The sequence below is a fragment of the Bombina bombina genome, chromosome 2 (assembly GCF_027579735.1).
Source record: "Bombina bombina isolate aBomBom1 chromosome 2, aBomBom1.pri, whole genome shotgun sequence".
Lineage (NCBI taxonomy): Eukaryota > Metazoa > Chordata > Amphibia > Anura > Bombinatoridae > Bombina > Bombina bombina.
This window is the reverse complement of record NC_069500.1, coordinates 68431720-68452730: the sequence shown is the minus strand read 5'-3', so window position 1 is coordinate 68452730 and position 21011 is coordinate 68431720. Positions and strand designations below refer to the sequence as shown.

At 40.7% G+C, this 21011-nt stretch overlaps 1 protein-coding gene across 2 annotated transcripts in view; it reads left to right on the top strand.

Moving 5' to 3' along the window:
* DYM (dymeclin) overlaps nucleotides 1-21011 on the top strand; it is a 1389654-nt gene that overhangs the window by 558954 nt on the left and 809689 nt on the right. For both annotated transcript variants that reach the window (XM_053701098.1, XM_053701099.1), the window contains exon 11: nucleotides 16446-16571. In XM_053701098.1, coding sequence (XP_053557073.1) covers nucleotides 16446-16571 — 126 coding nt within the window. The remainder of the gene's footprint in view (nucleotides 1-16445; nucleotides 16572-21011) is intronic.

Here is a 21011-nt window from a genome sequence, read left to right as displayed (position 1 = left end):
TTTACAAACTTTGCCTCATATGGAGGTGGTGAAGTAAGTTTGTGCTTGAATTTCTTCTGTGATATGCGCTTCTCAGCATTTTGAAGCCCGATTCCTCTCAGAGTACAGTGTTTGTCAGAGGGATGTGAAGAGAGTATCAGCTATAGATTATATGGTTTTCCTCACAGGAAATCCTTTTCAAAGGTTCTCTGTTATCGGTTGTAGAGATTCATCTCCTACCTACCTTTTCAGATCAACGATATACTCTCATATTCCATTACCTCTACTGATACTTTTTCAGTGCTGGTTTGGCTATCTGCTATATGTGGATGGGTGTCTTTCAGTAAGTATGTTTTCATTACATAAGACACTCTCAGCTATGGTTTAGCACTTTATGTATTAATATAAAGTTGTAAATATAAGTATTGTACTTATATGTGCCATGAGTCAGGATTATGTATATTTCCTTTTGCAGACTATCAGTTTCAAAATTGGGAAACATATTTAGGAAATAATTTTTTTTTACTTGGGGTATAGTCTTTTCTTCAAATTGACTGCTTTTTTATTAATTTTCACGGGCAAAATGCTGATATTTCTTGCTCCATTCTTGACGGGAGACTTTTTTGGACGTGAAGGTATATTCGGTGATGCAAATTCGTAATTTCCGGCGTCTTAGTTGACGCCAGGTTTCCTTGCACAAGGTTGCGTCTGCCATGACGCGAGTTGCTTCATTTCCTGATGATGTTAGCGCCAACAAAAATTAATTTTGCGTGTCATACTTGGCGCCAAATAATTTAATTATTTAAACCCCACTTCCTATATGCCTCTTGTCTTTTTTTATGCTCAGAGGGTTATGCTGTTTGCATTTTTTTCCCATTCCTCAAACTGCCATATAAGGAAATTTATAATTTTGCTTCATATGTTGTTTTTTTCTCTTACATTTGCCAGATGTCTCAATCTGATCCTGTCTCAGAAACCACTGTTGGAACCCTGCTGCCTGATAACAGTTCTACAAAAGCTAAGTGTATCTGTTGAAAGTTAGCAGAGATTATATCTCCAGCTGTAGTATGTAACAGTTGTCATGATAAGCTTTTACATGCAGAGAATGTATCCATCAGTACTAGTACAATGCCTGTTGTTCCTTCAACATCTAATGTACATGATATCCCTGTGAATATAAAAGATTTTATTTTTTTTGTCTGCTATCCCGCCTTCTAATAAATGTAAAAGGTCTTTTAAAACTTCTTATAAAGTTGATGAAATTTCAATTGACCGGCAACATATTTAATTATCCTCTTCTGATGAGGATCTATCTGGTTCAGAAAATCCTACCTCAGATATTGACACTGACAAAGCTACTTATCTCTTTAAGATGGAGTATATTCGTTCCTTGTTAAGAGGTGTTGATTACTTTGGATATTGAGGAAACTATTCCTCTTGATACTAAAACTAGTAAAAGTTTAAATTCTGTTTATAAACCTCCTGTGGTTACTCCAGAGGTTTTTCCAGTTCCTGATGCTATTTCTGATATGATTTCAAAGGAATGGAATAGGCCTGGTACTTCTTTTATTACTGCTTCTAGGTTTAAAAAGTTATATCCTTTGCCAGCAGTTAGGTTGGAGTTTTGGGATAAAATCCTCAAAGTTGATGGGGCTAGTTCTACTCTTGCCAAACGTACTACTATTCCTATGGAAGATAGTACTTCTTTAAGGACCCTTTAGATAGGAAACTTGAATCTTATCTAAGGAAAGCTTATTTATTTTCTGGCTACATTATTAGGCCTGCTATATCCATGGCTGATGTTGCAGCTGCATCAACTTTTTGGTTGGAAAGGTTAGCGCAACAGGAAACAGATTCTGATTTGTCTAGCATTGTTCACTTGCTTCAACCTGCTAATCATTTTTTCTGTGATGCTATTTTTGATATTCAATATTGATGTTAAATCTATGTCTTTAGCTTTTTTAGGTAGAAGAGCTTTGTGGCTCAAACATTAGAATGCTGGCATGATATCTAAGTCTAGATTACTATCTCTTTCCAAGGTAACAATTTATTTAGTTCTCAGTTGGATTCAATTATTTCAACTGTCACTGGGGGAAGGGAGTTTTTTTTACCTCAGGATAAAAGATCTAAGGGTAAATCTAAAGCTTCTATTCGTTTTCGTTCTTTTTGACAGAATAAGGAACAGAAATCCAATCCTTCCCCCAAAGAATCTAGTTCCAATTGGAAACCTTTTTCAAGTTGGAATAAATCCAAGCCTTTTAAGAAACCAATGCCAGCCCCCATGTCCGCATGAAGGTGCGGCCCTCATTCCGTTTGGCCTAGCTACTGCTCCAAGGATATTTTCGAAGGTTCTGGGGGCTCTTCTAGCCATTGCCAGAACGTGAGGTATTGCAGTAGCGCCTTACCTGGACCATATCTTGGTACAGGCACCATCTTTTCGTCTAGCAGAAGAACACTCTGAGTCCTTTCTCAGTCTTCTTTGATCACAAGGATGGATGATAAACTTGGAAAATAGTTCTCTTACTCCAAGTACAAGGGTGACTTTCCTGGGGACGATAATAGACTCCATATCCATGAGAATATTTCTCACAGATCAGAGACGTTGCAAGCTAACTGCTGCTTGCCTTGCCCTTCAGGCCTCCTTGAGAACCTCAGTGGCCCAGTGTATGGAGGTGATCGGACTCATGGTGTTCTGTATGGATATCATTTCCTTCCATCTCAGACCCTTACAACTATGCATGCTGAGACAATGGAACGGCGACTATTCAGATCTGTCTCAACAGATTGTGCTGGACAACCTGCCGAGAGACTCCCTCTGTTGGTGGCTCTGTCCAGATCATCTGTCCCAAGGCACGTTCTTCTTGAGACCGTCTTGGGAGATTGTGACTACGGACGCAAGCCTTTCTGGCTGGGGAGCCGTTTGGGGTGCCAAGATGGCACAAGGGCTGTGGACTCAGGAGGAGTCCTCCCTTCCGATCAATATATTGGAACTCCGGCCAATCTTCAATGCCTTGAAGGCTTGGCCCCTTCTTGGTTCGTCCTAGTTTATTAGATTCCAAATAGACAATTAAACCTTGGTTGTGTACATCAACCATCAGGGGGGAACGAGAAGTCCCTTGGCGATGAGAGAGGTATCTCAGATACTAGAGTGGGTGGAGGCTCACAGATGTACACTGTCAGCGATCCACATTCCGGGTTTGGACAACTGGGAAGTGGACTTCCTCAGCAGGCAATCCTTTCACCCAGGGGAATGGTCCCTCCACCGAGGTGTTTGCAGAGATATGCAGTGAGTGGGGGACACCAGACATAGATCTCATGTCATCCCGCCTCAATACCAAGCTACCCAGGTACAGATCAAGGTCGAGGGATCATCAGGCGGAACTGATAGATGCACTATCAGTACCACGGAGGTTCAGACTCATATATCTTTTCCCTCCTTTACTGATTCTCCCTCGTGTGGTGGCTCACATCAAGCAGAAGCGAGCATCAGTGATTCTGATTGCTCCATCGTGGCCACGAAGGACGTGGTTTGCGGATCTGGTGGGATGACCTCATCTCCTCAGTGGAGGTTACCTTGTTGCAGAGATCTGCTGATTCAGGGTCCCTTCATTCATCAAAATCTAGATTCTCTGAGGCTGACTGCATGGAGATTGAACGCTTAGTCTTAGCCAAGAGAGGGTTTTCTGAGAGTGTTATCGACACTCTAGTTCAAGCTTGTAAAAGAGTTGCTCGTCGTAGCTACCATAAAGGGTGGAGGACTTGCTTGTACTGGTGTGAAGAGCTTTTCCTGGCATAAGGTTAAGGTTGCCAGAATTTTTATCTTTTCTTCAGGATGGACTGGAGAAGGATCTATCTGCTAGTTCCCTGAAGGGACAGATAATCCGCCCTGTCGGTGATACTGCACAAGAGATTGGCTGAGCTTCCGGATGTGCAGTCCTTTGTTAAGGCTCTGACTAGGATCAGACCTGTGTTTCGATCTGGGGCTCCGCTTTGGAGCCTCAATCTTGTTCTTAGTGTTTTGCAGCAGGCTCTGTTTGAGCCTATGCATACTGTTGACATTAAATTATCTTGTAAGGTTCTTTTTTTTTTGTGGCTATTACCTCTGCGCAGAGTGTTTCTGAGATTTCTGCCTTGCAATGTGGCCCCCCTTATCTTGTTTTCCATACTAAGTCAGTTTTACATACTAAATTAGGGTTCCTCCCTAAGGTGGTGTCAGATCGTAACATTAATCAAGAAATTGTTGTTCACTCTTTATGTCCTAATCTTTCTTCAGCGAAGGAACACTTGCTTCACAATCTAGATGTGGTTCGTGCCTTGAAGTTCTATCCAGGCTACTAAGGATTTCCGACAATCTTCTTTGTTTGTCATCTATACGGGGAAGATTAAGGGGCAGAAGGCTACTATGACTTCACTATCTTTCTGGTTGAGGAGTGTCATTCTCTTAGCTTGTTAGACAGCGGGACGTCAGCCTCCTGAGAGGATAATGGCTCATTCCACTAGAGCAGTGGCTTCCTCCTGGGCTTTTAAGAACAAAGCCTCTATGGATCAGATTTGTAAGGCTAGCTGGTCTTCCTTACACACTTTTTCTAAATTTTACACGTTGGATGTGTTTGCTTGTGCTGAAGCAGCTTTCGGGAGAGAAGTTTTGCAGGCTGTGGTGCCCACAAAATAGGGTCTGCCTCTTTTGTTTCCCTTCCCGTTATTCATTCAGTGTCCTCTGGAGGTTGTGTATAGTTTCTTCTGTTATGTGTGATCAGTCCACGGGTCATCATTACTTCTGGGATATTATCTGCTCCCCTACAGGAAGTGCAAGAGGATTCACCCAGCAGAGTTGCTATATAGCTCCTCCCCTCTACGTCACCCCCAGTCATTCTCTTGCACCCAAAGACTAGATAGGAGGTGTGAGAGGACTATGGTGATTATACTTAGTTTTTATAACTTCAATCAAAAGTTTGTTATTTTACAATAGCACCGGAGCGTGTTATTACTTCTCTGGCAGAGTTTGAAGAAGAATCTACCAGAGTTTTTCTTATGATTTTAACCGGAGTAGTTAAGATCATATTGCTGTTTCTCGGCCATCTGAGGGAGGTAAAAGCTTCAGATCAGGGGACAGCGGGCAGTTGAATCTGCATTGAGGTATGTAGCAGTTTTTATTTTCTGAATGGAATTGATGAGAAAATCCTGCCATACCGTTATAATGACATGTATGTATACTCTACACTTCAGTATTCTGGGGATGGTATTTCACCGGAATTACTCTGTAAAAATACATTACACCTTTTAATAGGTATTTAATTCATGTTAAACGTTTTTGCTGGAATGTAGAATCGTTTGCATTTCTGAGGTACTGAGTGAATAAATATTTGGGCATTATTTTTCCACTTGGCAGTTTGCTTGTTTTGATTATGACAGTTTCGTTTCTCTCTCACTGCTGTGTGTGAGGGGGAGGGGCCGTTTTTGGCGCTCTTTGCTACGCATCAAAAATTTCCAGTCAGTTACACTTATATTTTCTGCATGATCCGGTTCATCTCTAACAGAACTCAGGGGTCTTCAAACTTCTTTGAAGGGAAGTAGATTCTCTCAGCAGAGCTGTGAGATTTATATAGTGACTGTGATTTAAAACGTTTCTGTAATTTTTATGTTTAAAATTTAATTAGTATTGCTTTACTAATGGGAACAAACCTTTGCTAACAAGTTATGTTGTTCTTAAAGAGTGATGCTTTAACTGTTTTTCAGTTCATTATTTCAACTGTCATTTAATCGTTTAGTGCTTCTTTGAGGCACAGTACGTTTTTGTTAAATAAGATTGTAACCAAGTTGCATGTTTATTGCTAGTGTGTTAAACATGTCTGATTCAGAGGAAGATACCTGTGTCATTTGTTCCAATGCCAAGGTGGAGCCCAATAGAAATTTATGTACTAACTGTATTGATGCTACTTTAAATAAAAGCCAATCTGTACAAATTGAACAAATTTCACCAAACAGCGAGGGGAGAGTTATGCCGTCTAACTCGCCTCACGTGTCAGTACCTGCGTCTCCCGCCCGGGAGGTGCGTGATATTATGGCGCCTAGTACATCTGGGCAGCCATTACAGATAACATTACAAGATATGGCTACTGTTATGACTGAAGTTTTGGCTAAGTTACCAGAACTAAGAGGCAAGCGTGATCACTCTGGGGTGAGAACAGAGTGTGCTGATAATTCTAGGGCCATGTCTGATACTGCGTCACAGCTTGCAGAGCATGAGGACGGAGAGCTTCATTCTGTAGGTGACGGTTCTGATCCAAGCAGATTGGATTCAGATATTTCAAATTTTAAATTTAAATTGGAAAACCTCCGTGTATTACTAGGGGAGGTCTTAGCGGCTCTTAACGATTGTAACACTGTTGCAATACCAGAGAAAATGTGTAGGTTGGATAAATACTTTGCGGTACCGGCGAGTACTGACGTTTTTCCTATACCTAAGAGATTAACTGAGATTGTTACTAAGGAGTGGGATAGACCCGGTGTGCCGTTCTCACCCCCTCCTATATTTAGAAAGATGTTTCCAATAGACGCCACCACACGGGACTTATGGCAAACGGTCCCTAAGGTGGAGGGAGCAGTTTCTACTTTAGCTAAGCGCACCACTATCCCGGTGGAGGATAGCTGTGCTTTTTCAGATCCTATGGATAAAAAATTAGAGGGTTACCTTAAGAAAATGTTTGTTCAACAAGGTTTTATATTGCAACCCCTTGCATGCATCGCGCCGATTACGGCTGCGGCAGCATTTTGGATTGAGTCTCTGGAAGAGAACCTTAGTTCCGCTACGCTGGACGACATTACGGACAGGCTTAGAGTCCTTAAACTAGCTAATTCATTCATTTCGGAGGCCGTAGTACATTTAACCAAACTTACGGCTAAGAATTCAGGATTCGCCATTCAGGCACGTAGGGCGCTGTGGCTGAAATCCTGGTCGGCTGATGTAACTTCTAAGTCCAAATTACTTAATATACCTTTCAAGGGGCAAACTTTATTTGGGCCCGGTTTGAAAGAAATTATCGCTGACATTACAGGAGGTAAGGGACACGCTCTACCTCAAGACAAAGCCAAAGCTAAGGCTAGACAGTCTAATTTTCGTCCCTTTCGGAATTTCAAAGCAGGTGCAGCATCAACTTCCACTGCACCAAAACAGGAAGGAGCTGTTGCTCGTTACAGACAAGGCTGGAAACCTAACCAGTCCTGGAATAAGGGCAAGCAGGCCAGAAAACCTGCTGCTGCCCCTAAGACAGCATGAACCGAGGGCCCCCGATCCGGGACCGGATCTAGTGGGGGGCAGACTCTCTCTCTTCGCCCAGGCTTGGGCAAGAGATGTCCAGGATCCCTGGGCGCTAGAGATCATATCTCAGGGATACCTTCTAGACTTCAAATTATCTCCCCCAAGAGGGAGATTTCATCTGTCAAGGTTGTCAACAAACCAAATAAAGAAAGACGCGTTTCTACGCTGTGTACAAGATCTATTATTAATGGGAGTGATCCATCCGGTTCCGCGGTCGGAACAAGGACAAGGGTTTTACTCAAACCTGTTTGTGGTTCCCAAAAAAGAGGGAACTTTCAGGCCAATCTTGGATTTCAAGATCCTAAACAAATTCCTAAGAGTTCCATCGTTCAAAATGGAAACTATTCGGACAATCTTACCCATGATCCAAAAGGGTCAGTACATGACCACAGTGGATTTAAAGGATGCTTACCTTCACATACCGATTCACAAAGATCATTACCGGTATCTAAGGTTTGCCTTCTTAGACAGGCATTACCAGTTTGTAGCCCTTCCATTCGGATTGGCTACGGCTCCAAGAATCTTCACAAAGGTTCTGGGTGCCCTTCTAGCGGTTCTGAGACCGCGAGGAATTTCGGTAGCTCCGTACCTAGACGACATTCTGATACAAGCTTCAAGCTTTCAAACTGCCAAGTCTCATACAGAGTTAGTTCTGGCATTTCTAAGGTCGCATGGATGGAAGGTGAACGAAAAGAAGAGTTCTCTCTTGCCTCTCACAAGAGTTCCATTCTTGGGGACTCTTATAGATTCTGTAGAAATGAAGATTTATCTGACAGAAGACAGATTAACAAAGCTTCTAAGTGCATGCCGTGTCCTTCATTCCATTCAACTCCCGTCAGTAGCTCAATGCATGGAGGTGATCGGCTTAATGGTAGCAGCAATGGACATAGTACCCTTTGCACGCCTACATCTCAGACCGCTGCAATTGTGCATGCTGAGTCAGTGGAATGGGGATTACTCAGATTTGTCCCCCACTCTGAATCTGGATCAAGAGACCAGAAACTCTCTTCTATGGTGGCTTTCTCGACCACATCTGTCCAGGGGGATGCCGTTCAGCAGGCCGGACTGGACAATTGTAACAACAGACGCCAGCCTTCTAGGTTGGGGCGCTGTCTGGAATTCTCTGAAGGCTCAGGGACAATGGAGTCAGGAGGAAAGTCTCCTGCCAATAAACATTCTGGAATTGAGAGCAGTTCTCAATGCCCTTCTAGCTTGGCCCCAGTTAAAGACTCGGGGGTTCATCAGGTTTCAGTCGGACAACATCACGACTGTAGCTTACATCAACCATCAGGGAGGGACAAGAAGCTCCCTAGCAATGATAGAAGTATCAAAGATAATTCGCTGGGCAGAGTCTCACTCTTGCCACCTGTCAGCAATCCACATCCCGGGAGTGGAGAACTGGGAGGCGGATTTCTTGAGTCGCCAGACTCTTCATCCGGGGGAGTGGGAACTTCATCCGGAGGTCTTTGCCCAAATACTTCGACGTTGGGGCAAACCAGAGATAGATCTCATGGCGTCTCGCCAGAACGCCAAACTTCCTCGCTACGGATCCAGATCCAGGGATCCGGGAGCGGTTCTGATAGATGCTTTGACAGCACCTTGGAACTTCAGGATGGCTTATGTGTTTCCACCCTTCCCGCTGCTTCCTCGATTGATTGCCAAAATCAAACAGGAGAGAGCATCAGTGATTCTAATAGCGCCTGCATGGCCGCGCAGGACTTGGTATGCAGATCTAGTGGACATGTCATCCTGTCCGCCTTGGTCTCTACCTCTAAGACAGGACCTTCTGATTCAGGGTCCATTCAAACATCAAAGTCTAACTTCTCTGAAGCTGACTGCTTGGAAATTGAACGCTTGATTTTATCAAAACGTGGTTTTTCTGAGTCGGTTATTGATACCCTGATACAGGCTAGGAAGCCTGTTACCAGAAAGATTTACCATAAAATATGGCGTAAATACCTATACTGGTGTGAATCCAAAGATTACTCCTGGAGTAAGGTTAGGATTCCTAGGATATTGTCTTTTCTACAAGAAGGTTTAGAAAAGGGTTTATCGGCCAGCTCATTAAGGGGACAGATCTCAGCTCTGTCCATCTTGTTGCACAGGCGTCTGTCAGAAAATTCAGACATCCAGGCCTTTTGTCAGGCTTTAGCTAGGATCAAGCCTGTGTTTAAAACCGTTGCTCCGCCATGGAGTTTAAACTTAGTTCTTAACGTTTTACAGGGTGTTCCGTTTGAACCCCTTCATTCCATTGATATAAAATTGTTATCTTGGAAAGTTCTATTTTTAATGGCTATTTCCTCGGCTCGAAGAGTCTCTGAGTTATCAGCCCTACATTGTGATTCTCCTTATCTGATCTTTCACTCAGACAAGGTAGTTCTGCGTACTAAACCTGGGTTCTTACCTAAGGTTGTCTCTAACAGGAATATCAATCAAGAGATTGTTGTTCCATCCTTGTGTCCAAATCCTTCTTCAAAGAAGGAACGTCTTCTACACAATCTGGATGTAGTTCGTGCCCTCAAGTTCTACTTGCAGGCAACTAAAGATTTTCGCCAAACTTCTTCCCTGTTTGTCGTTTATTCTGGACAGAGGAGAGGTCAAAAAGCTTCTGCTACCTCTCTCTCTTTTTGGCTTCGTAGCATAATACGTTTAGCCTATGAGACTGCTGGACAGCAGCCTCCTGAAAGAATTACAGCTCATTCCACTAGAGCTGTGGCTTCCACTTGGGCCTTTAAGAATGAGGCCTCTGTTGAACAGATTTGCAAGGCTGCAACTTGGTCTTCGCTTCATACTTTTTCCAAATTTTACAAATTTGACACTTTTGCTTCTTCGGAGGCTATTTTTGGGAGAAAGGTTCTTCAGGCAGTGGTTCCTTCTGTATAATGAGCCTGCCTATCCCTCCCGTCATCCGTGTACTTTTGCTTTGGTATTGGTATCCCAGAAGTAATGATGACCCGTGGACTGATCACACATAACAGAAGAAAACATAATTTATGCTTACCTGATAAATTCCTTTCTTCTGTTGTGTGATCAGTCCACGGCCCGCCCTGTTTTTTAAGGCAGGTAAATATTTTTTAAATTATAATTCAGTCACCACTACACCCTTGGCTTCTCCTTTCTCGTTGGTCTTTGGTCGAATGACTGGAGGTGACGTAGAGGGGAGGAGCTATATAGCAACTCTGCTGGGTGAATCCTCTTGCACTTCCTGTAGGGGAGCAGATAATATCCCAGAAGTAATGATGACCCGTGGACTGATCACACAACAGAAGAAAGGAATTTATCAGGTAAGCATAAATTATGTTTTTCCCAACAGTAAGGAATGAAGTTGTGGACTCTTCCCTGCCTTATGGAAGGATAAATTCCTTTCCTTCCTGGCAGGGAGAGTCCACAACCCCTGCACCTAATTTATTTTTCTTGAGCGGCTTCCTTTTTATATTTTTCTTCTGGCACCTTTATAGCCTGATGCTGCTCCTACGTTTCCTTGTTTTTTCCACGGCAGAATGACTGGGGGATAGGGGAAGTGGGAGGAATATTTAAGCCTTTGACTGGGGTGTCTTTGCCTCCTTCTAGTGGGCAGATGTTGTATTTCCCAACAGTAAGGAATGAAGTTGTGGACTCTCCCTGCCAGGAAGGAAAGGAATTCATCAGGTAAGCATAAATTATGTTTATATATATATATATATAAAAAAATCTATATATAAAGAGTTTTTCAAGATTGAGAACTACTTTTGAGCTTTGATATTATCCAATATTTACAGTTTCTAATATCAATGTATATTAGCATAATCAGTGTAATATTTCTGTACAGAATGTAACATTTTATGCCAAATCCAACATTCAGATGTTTTATTTTAATTGTGAAATGTTCAAATCAAATGTGAAAAGAAAAAGTTTAAAAGCTTCTTCTTTAACCAGCATCAATCCTCTCTAGGTATCAAGAGCAGCTTTTATCTTCTAAGTTTTTAATAAACTAAAAAGGCAAAATAATATACTATAGGATCTATAAACAACCACGGGCATAAGCTTGAAAGCAACTTCTTTTTTTACTGATTCTTAAGCAACTCTTTAAAGGGATAATGCAGCGTAAAAAAAGGCAAGTGCTAATTTGTGTAATTTTAGTGCTACTGACCCTGCAAGTCTATGTGTTTAACCACAGCTAGGCCATGAGAATGCCGCTGCTGATTGGCTCAGTGGCTTTGTCTGCTTGGGACCAGCAGTTCATTGCTGCAGGCAACTGGTACTTTTACCCCCTTGCGGGGAGTTAAACACATAGATTTGCAGGGTCAGTAGTGCTAAAACTTCATGCTCTAACAAATAAGAGCAAATCATGTTTGTACTGGATGTTTGGATTGCTGCTGGGGGCTGCACTGGTCAGAGATCTTTCTCAGAGATTAAATGCCATATGATACTCTTGATTCTGGTGCCATAAGTTACACCTAGTGATGCTTACCTTTGGGTTTCACTACCATTGGGCTCCGGAGTTTTGGTCTTATATATTACATTTTCTTCTGGGTTGTGATGCAATAATTTAATTTTACTTGTTAAGTGTGCTGCTTACTTATAGCTTGCACTAAATGAAGTCACACTAAGTGGGTTTTGCTACCATATGTCACTCATATTTGGGTTGTGCTTTGTTAAACTTTAGCATATTGAAGGGATGTGCCATGATGACCTAGGGGATATAAAGACATATTTTTTACAAAGTGCTGCTGTTTTTCATGCTTACTCTGGTGTGTTGATGACATCTTTCATGCTTATTTGTGTGTGGTGATCCAAAAACTGCTGTGGTTCTTGTGTCATTAAAGGGACACTGAACCCAAATATTTTCTTTTGTGATTCAGATAGAGCAGCAATTTTAAGCAACTTTCTAATTTACTCCTATTATCAAGTTTTCTTTGTTCTCTTGCTATCTTTATTTGAAAAAGAAGGCATCTAAGCTATTTTTTTGGTTTAGAACTCTGGACAGCACTTTTTTATTGGTAGATGAATTTATCCACCAGTCAGCAAGGACAACCCAGGTCGTTCACAAAAAATGGGCCGGCATCTAAACTTACATTCTTGCTTTTCAAATAAAGATACCAAGAGAATAAAGAACATTTGATAATAAGAGTAAATTAGAAAGTTGCTTAAAATTTTTATGCTCTATCTGAATCACGAAAGAAAATATTTGGGTTCAGTGTCCATTTAAATCTAGATTGTGTGTGTGTGTGAAAGAGTTTGTGTGTCTGTGAGAGTGTGCTTGAGAGAGAGAGAGTGTGAGACTTTGTGTGTAAATGTACTTATGTTTGATGCACTATCAGTACCACGGAGGTTCAGACTCATATATCTTTTCCCTCCTTTACTGATTCTCCCTCGTGTGGTGGCTCACATCAAGCAGAAGCGAGCATCAGTGATTCTGATTGCTCCATCGTGGCCACGAAGGACGTGGTTTGCGGATCTGGTGGGATGACCTCATCTCCTCAGTGGAGGTTACCTTGTTGCAGAGATCTGCTGATTCAGGGTCCCTTCATTCATCAAAATCTAGATTCTCTGAGGCTGACTGCATGGAGATTGAACGCTTAGTCTTAGCCAAGAGAGGGTTTTCTGAGAGTGTTATCGACACTCTAGTTCAAGCTTGTAAAAGAGTTGCTCGTCGTAGCTACCATAAAGGGTGGAGGACTTGCTTGTACTGGTGTGAAGAGCTTTTCCTGGCATAAGGTTAAGGTTGCCAGAATTTTTATCTTTTCTTCAGGATGGACTGGAGAAGGATCTATCTGCTAGTTCCCTGAAGGGACAGATAATCCGCCCTGTCGGTGATACTGCACAAGAGATTGGCTGAGCTTCCGGATGTGCAGTCCTTTGTTAAGGCTCTGACTAGGATCAGACCTGTGTTTCGATCTGGGGCTCCGCTTTGGAGCCTCAATCTTGTTCTTAGTGTTTTGCAGCAGGCTCCGTTTGAGCCTATGCATACTGTTGACATTAAATTATCTTGTAAGGTTCTTTTTTTTTTGTGGCTATTACCTCTGCGCAGAGTGTTTCTGAGATTTCTGCCTTGCAATGTGGCCCCCCTTATCTTGTTTTCCATACTAAGTCAGTTTTACATACTAAATTAGGGTTCCTCCCTAAGGTGGTGTCGGATCGTAACATTAATCAAGAAATTGTTGTTCACTCTTTATGTCCTAATCTTTCTTCAGCGAAGGAACACTTGCTTCACAATCTAGATGTGGTTCGTGCCTTGAAGTTCTATCCAGGCTACTAAGGATTTCCGACAATCTTCTTTGTTTGTCATCTATACGGGGAAGATTAAGGGGCAGAAGGCTACTATGACTTCACTATCTTTCTGGTTGAGGAGTGTCATTCTCTTAGCTTGTTAGACAGCGGGACGTCAGCCTCCTGAGAGGATAATGGCTCATTCCACTAGAGCAGTGGCTTCCTCCTGGGCTTTTAAGAACAAAGCCTCTATGGATCAGATTTGTAAGGCTAGCTGGTCTTCCTTACACACTTTTTCTAAATTTTACACGTTGGATGTGTTTGCTTGTGCTGAAGCAGCTTTCGGGAGAGAAGTTTTGCAGGCTGTGGTGCCCACAAAATAGGGTCTGCCTCTTTTGTTTCCCTTCCCGTTATTCATTCAGTGTCCTCTGGAGGTTGTGTATAGTTTTCCCAACAGTAAGGAATGAAGTTGTGGACTCTTCCCTGCCTTATGGAAGGATAAATTCCTTTCCTTCCTGGCAGGGAGAGTCCACAACCCCTGCACCTAATTTATTTTTCTTGAGCGGCTTCCTTTTTATATTTTTCTTCTGGCACCTTTATAGCCTGATGCTGCTCCTACGTTTCCTTGTTTTTTCCACGGCAGAATGACTGGGGGATAGGGGAAGTGGGAGGAATATTTAAGCCTTTGACTGGGGTGTCTTTGCCTCCTTCTAGTGGGCAGATGTTGTATTTCCCAACAGTAAGGAATGAAGTCGTGGACTCTCCCTGCCAGGAAGGAAAGGAATTCATCAGGTAAGCATAAATTATGTTTATATATATATATATATATAAAAAAATCTATATATAAAGAGTTTTTCAAGATTGAGAACTACTTTTGAGCTTTGATATTATCCAATATTTACAGTTTCTAATATCAATGTATATTAGCATAATCAGTGTAATATTTCTGTACAGAATGTAACATTTTATGCCAAATCCAACATTCAGATGTTTTATTTTAATTGTGAAATGTTCAAATCAAATGTGAAAAGAAAAAGTTTAAAAGCTTCTTCTTTAACCAGCATCAATCCTCTCTAGGTATCAAGAGCAGCTTTTATCTTCTAAGTTTTTAATGAACTAAAAAGGCAAAATAATATACTATAGGATCTATAAACAACCACGGGCATAAGCTTGAAAGCAACTTCTTTTTTTACTGATTCTTAAGCAACTCTTTAAAGGGATAATGCAGCGTAAAAAAAGGCAAGTGCTAATTTGTGTAATTTTAGTGCTACTGACCCTGCAAGTCTATGTGTTTAACCACAGCTAGGCCATGAGAATGCCGCTGCTGATTGGCTCAGTGGCTTTGTCTGCTTGGGACCAGCAGTTCATTGCTGCAGGCAACTGGTACTTTTACCCCCTTGCGGGGAGTTAAACACATAGATTTGCAGGGTCAGTAGTGCTAAAACTTCATGCTCTAACAAATAAGAGCAAATCATGTTTGTACTGGATGTTTGGATTGCTGCTGGGGGCTGCACTGGTCATAGATCTTTCTCAGAGATTAAATGCCATATGATACTCTTGATTCTGGTGCCATAAGTTACACCTAGTGATGCTTACCTTTGGGTTTCACTACCATTGGGCTCCGGAGTTTTGGTCTTATATATTACATTTTCTTCTGGGTTGTGATGCAATAATTTAATTTTACTTGTTAAGTGTGCTGCTTACTTATAGCTTGCACTAAATGAAGTCACACTAAGTGGGTTTTGCTACCATATGTCACTCATATTTGGGTTGTGCTTTGTTAAACTTTAGCATATTGAAGGGATGTGCCATGATGACCTAGGGGATATAAAGACATATTTTTTACAAAGTGCTGCTGTTTTTCATGCTTACTCTGGTGTGTTGATGACATCTTTCATGCTTATTTGTGTGTGGTGATCCAAAAACTGCTGTGGTTCTTGTGTCATTAAAGGGACACTGAACCCAAATATTTTCTTTTGTGATTCAGATAGAGCACGCAATTTTAAGCAACTTTCTAATTTACTCCTATTATCAAGTTTTCTTTGTTCTCTTGCTATCTTTATTTGAAAAAGAAGGCATCTAAGCTATTTTTTTGGTTTAGAACTCTGGACAGCACTTTTTTATTGGTAGATGAATTTATCCACCAGTCAGCAAGGACAACCCAGGTCGTTCACAAAAAATGGGCCGGCATCTAAACTTACATTCTTGCTTTTCAAATAAAGATACCAAGAGAATAAAGAACATTTGATAATAAGAGTAAATTAGAAAGTTGCTTAAAATTTTTATGCTCTATCTGAATCACGAAAGAAAATATTTGGGTTCAGTGTCCATTTAAATCTAGATTGTGTGTGTGTGTGAAAGAGTTTGTGTGTCTGTGAGAGTGTGCTTGAGAGAGAGAGAGAGTGTGAGACTTTGTGTGTAAATGTACTTATGTTTGAGAGTGTGGTTCTGTGTTTGAGAGTGAGAGAGTGTGTGTGACTGTGTTTTAGTGTGTGCGTGTGTTTGGATTGTGTGTGTGTGTTTTTGAGTGTGCGTGCGAGAGTGAGTGTACTTGTGTTTTAGAGCCTGTGTGTTTGAGTGTGTGTTTGTGTGAATGTGCATAAATAGAGGGAACATTGCTCAGGAGCAGCAGTGTTCTACTTGGAGGTAGCTGCTGATTTGTGGCTGCACATTCATGTATCTTGTCATTGGCTCACACAATGTGTTCAGCTAGCTCCCAGTAGTGCACTGCTGTTCCTTCATGTTACCAAGAGAATGAAGCAAATTTGATAATGGAAGTCAGCTGGAAAGTTATTTAAAATTATATGCTCTATCTGAATCATGCAAGAAAAATTGTGGTTTCTTGTCCCTTTTAAGTGTTTAGTTGTAAAAGAGGTCTTTGTGATTATGTTTAATTTATCATTATCAGTGTTGTGTGCCTGTTTTATTTATTTACTAATAAACGTGTCTGTATCTAAAGGTGTTGCCGATACTGGAAATTTTATATCGCGTTGAGGAACGGAATTCTCATCATGTTTACATGGCTCTGATCATTTTGCTCATTCTTACAGAAGATGATGGTTTTAATCGATCAATACATGAAGTGGTAATGATGCTTGTTGTGTCTTTTTTTTTTTTTTTTTTTGTGCTAAACAACACATGGCTTACAGAACGAAATAGAAAAATCTATATTGTATAAGGACAAACCACTTCCTTAATGTGACATAGGGAGTGTGTTTAGGAATCTATAAAATACATAGCTTATCTCTTTATAATACAATGATTTCTACTCTTGTAAGTTAGTGTGTATATCTAATTTATAGAAGTAATTTCCCCACAAGGATGTTTGCTAAGCAGAAATAATACTGAAATAAGCCAACTGGTTTAGAAGCAATTGTATGTAGTGAATCAGTGGTAAAATGTATGTTATATTAATACCAAATCTGTTTATCTACTTGTCTATTAGGGCTGGGCGATATGGGCAAAAAAAAATATTGTGATTTATTTTCTTATAAGTGACTATAACACCTTCATTTTGCATTAAAAGTTTATTTAACACTACAGAATCTTAATGTGCATGTTTCTCAATGCCCAATACACTCTTGGAGCATAAAAATACAAAACAAAAACTAGCCAGTTATTAGGTCTTATGACACACAACATTGTCAAGTTTTCTTGGACAGTCATTCTAACTGTGGATAGTGGTATGATTAACATATGAAGCAGTGTAAGCCACATACACACACACACATATATATATACACAGACATACACACACACATATATAATATACAATCACATACACAGTTACACACACATACATGTGTGTGTGTGTCTGTGTGTGTGTGTATATATATATATATATATATATATATATATATATATATATATATATATATATATATATATATATATATTATTTTTCTTCTTTTTTAAAACATTTTAATTTGACTGAAAATGAGCCCTGCTCCTGTGCAGGAATCCAATACAGGTATATACTTTTTTTTTTTTATCTACACACCTCATACCACTAACATGAATCCAAATATGACCATACTGTTATTTATGATAACCCTTTTCTCACTCCAATTTTGTTCACATAATAACCGCCATAAGCACACACCCCTAACTGGAAAACAAATTATCATACACCATGGCCTGCTCTGTTGCTGTAACTTATCTGCTGAGTGCTGGTGGAGGGTTATAAAAAATAACCTCCTACCCCCACCTCACAAAATTAAAAAGTATCACATTCACTATATGGCCAAACAAAAATTATTTCCAAATTCCTATTCCTTATGTTACTTGCCCTTGCAAATGATGTAGAGTCTAACCCTGGTCCTCTAACAAATTCCATTCCTAGCCTTCCAGCTAAAAAAGGCCTCTCCTTTGTGCACTGTAATATCCGCAGCTTACTACCAAAAATGTATGCACTGCAAGCTTGGTGTTTACAATACAAGCCCAAATTCATTGTGATCTCTGAATCGTGGCTAACCGCAAAAATTCCTAACTCTGCCATTGCAATACATGGATATTCATGCCATAGATATGATAGAGCAAAGAGAGGAGGCGGCATTGTAATTTATGTTGACAATTCCACAAAGTACACCCCTTACAAAAATCTAGCTCTCCTGCCACCTTTGATTTCCTTTCTGGCACAATTGAGATCCCATGCAGTAAATCAATAATTGTTGCAGGGATCTACCGCCCACCTAGATCCCCTGTACATTCCCTTTCTGACATAGCACATCTCCTTAGTGAAACCATAGCTCAAAACCCAAAAAGTGAAATTTTGGTTTTTGGAGATTATAATATTGATTGGCTGAATCCAAAAAATAATAGTTATTGCTCGCTGTTTAAATCTTTGCAGCTAACACAATAAATCTCCTCCCCAACTGACATAAACATCAAAAGCCATAATCATACCCTGCTTGACTAGATTCTCTCCACTTCTCCCGACCAAATCCAGGAGGCAGGTGTTCTCCATAACAATTTCAGTGACCACTGCCTAGTGTACTGCGTGCGCAAAATAAAGGCAACTAAATCCTCTCCCAAGGTTAAAATCACCAGGTCCTTCAAAAATTAAACCTAATCCCAGATCTAGATTCTGCAGTTGAATTCTTCCAATCTGAACTCCTACAAGTTTGAAATTTGCATGCCCCGCTGCGTAAGGTGAGAGTAAAAAGAGCACACTTAAATTGGATCACAGCTGACCTCATCCAAATGTACCAGTTTCGGGATTCATTGTGGTCAAAGTTCAAGCATACAGGCTCTATGAACGATCACTGTGTATATAGACAATGGCGAAATATATGCACTAAACAAACAAAATTGGCCAAGGCCCAATATTTCTGTGAAAATCTGAACAATAACATATCAAACCCTAGAAAGTTTTGGAAACTCATAAACAACTTACAAAATCCACCAATCCACTCCCAACCCCCCACTGTCAATGTGGACAACCAATCCCTGCAACTCCCCTTAGAAGTAGCAAATGCCTTTAATAGTTATTTTGTCGGATGCTCCACCACCCTCATTGACAAACTAATAAATGACACGCATCCTGAAACTACAAATGTGGATTAGGCCCCATTAAATCAGCAAAGACCCAATATAAAGAAGTTCAATTTTAGACCTGTACCCATCAATGTCGTTAAACACCTTAATAATCTAAAAATGAAAAACCAGTCTGGAACTGATCAAATCCCAGCAATGCTTTTGAAGCTCAGTGCGCCGGCAATTGCTAAACCCGTCACAACCTTTATTAATGAATCCTTGGTGTCTGGATACATACCCAAACTTTGGAAAACTGTAAGAGTAGTGCCTATCCATAAAGTGAGGAGTTAACCTTGGTTTCTAATTATCGTCCTATATCTTTGCTCCCAGTATTGTCAAAAATCTTAGAAAAATGTGTCCATACGCAACTATGTGAGTATTACCAACAATCTAACTATCTGAACCCTGATCAATCAGGTTTTCGCCCAAATCACTCCACTACAACTGCCCTCCTAAAAGTTTGCAACGACATACAAACTGGCATGGAACAAGGAGACCTAACTGGAGCTATTTTCTTTGATTTTGCAAAGGCCTTTGACACAGTAGACCACGACATACTACTGCTCAAACTAAAAAACTTGGGTATTGGTGATCGTCCGCTAACCTAGTTTTGATCATATGTATTGGATCAATCACAATATGTCTCTGTTTCTGACAGCGACTCCCTCTCTCTCCCAGTCACGTGTGGTGCTCCCCAAGGTTCCATTCTCGGCCCCCTACTATTCACATTATTTATAAATGATCTGCCTAATATCTGCAAATCCTCAACTATACACATGTACGCAGACGACACGGTAATCTATGCAAACAATTCCGATCTGACGCAGCTTGAAGCAGTGCTCCAAGACCAATTCACAGAGTTAGAAAAGTGGATCGCAAAAAACAAACTCTTCCTAAACACTGACAAAACTGTCACAATGATCTTTGGAACGGGACCTAAATTACACAAATTACAAAATTCCCATCTACGCATCAAAACAAAATCCAATTGCGCACTGACCGCAGTCCACTCTTTCAAATACTTGGGTATGTTGTTAGACCCCAATCTATCTTTTGGCCTCCACATAGAAAAACTTGCATCTAAACTTTATCCAAAACTACAGTAAAGGAAAAGATTGTACAGCAAATGCTGATGCCTATCATGGATTACGGGGGACGTAGTTTATGCACCTGCACCGCAAACTCACCTTAATAAACTTAATACTTTGTATAACTCGTTCTGCCGCTTTGTGCTACAATGTAACTACAGGACCCACCATTATGACATGCTAAAAGAACTAAACTGGCTATCGCTCCCTCCATCTTTCCTGCCTTGTGTTTAAGAGCCTTTCTGGGAAGCTCCCACCCTACCTGAGCAGAATGCTCTCCCCGGCTATTCCAACCTCCTATAACCTCCGATCCAATACCAGCACATTATTTAGCTTGCCTCAATACAAAAAGAAAGCAGCTCGATCCTCCTCTTCCTACAGAGCACCACAATTATGGAATGACCTCACACTTTCAAACCTTCCCCAAGCCTCATATCCTTTAAGAGATCCCTCTCTACATATCTCAAAACAGAATGCACCTGTCATGGTTGATTAAATATTTCCTACCTGTTTTTTGCATATATTGTGTATTATTTTTTTTGTATTTTATTGTAACCTATTGTATCAATGCAATGTCTTGTGGACCCAGGACATACTTGAAAACGAGAGAAGTCTCAATGTATCCTTCCTGGTAAAATATTTTATAAATAAATATAGCAGTAGGGGTGGGGAGCTGCTCCTTAAGAAATGCTGTGCCTTGCTGATATCAAATACTTTGTAGATGCAGTTAAGTTAACCCAGTAGCAGAGGATAATGCATTTCTTTCATGTAATTAGCAAGAGTCCATGAGCTAGTGACGTATGGGATATACATTCCTACCAGGAGGGGCAAAGTTTCCCAAACCTCAAAATGCCTATAAATACACCCCTCACCACACCCACAATTCAGTTTTACAAACTTTG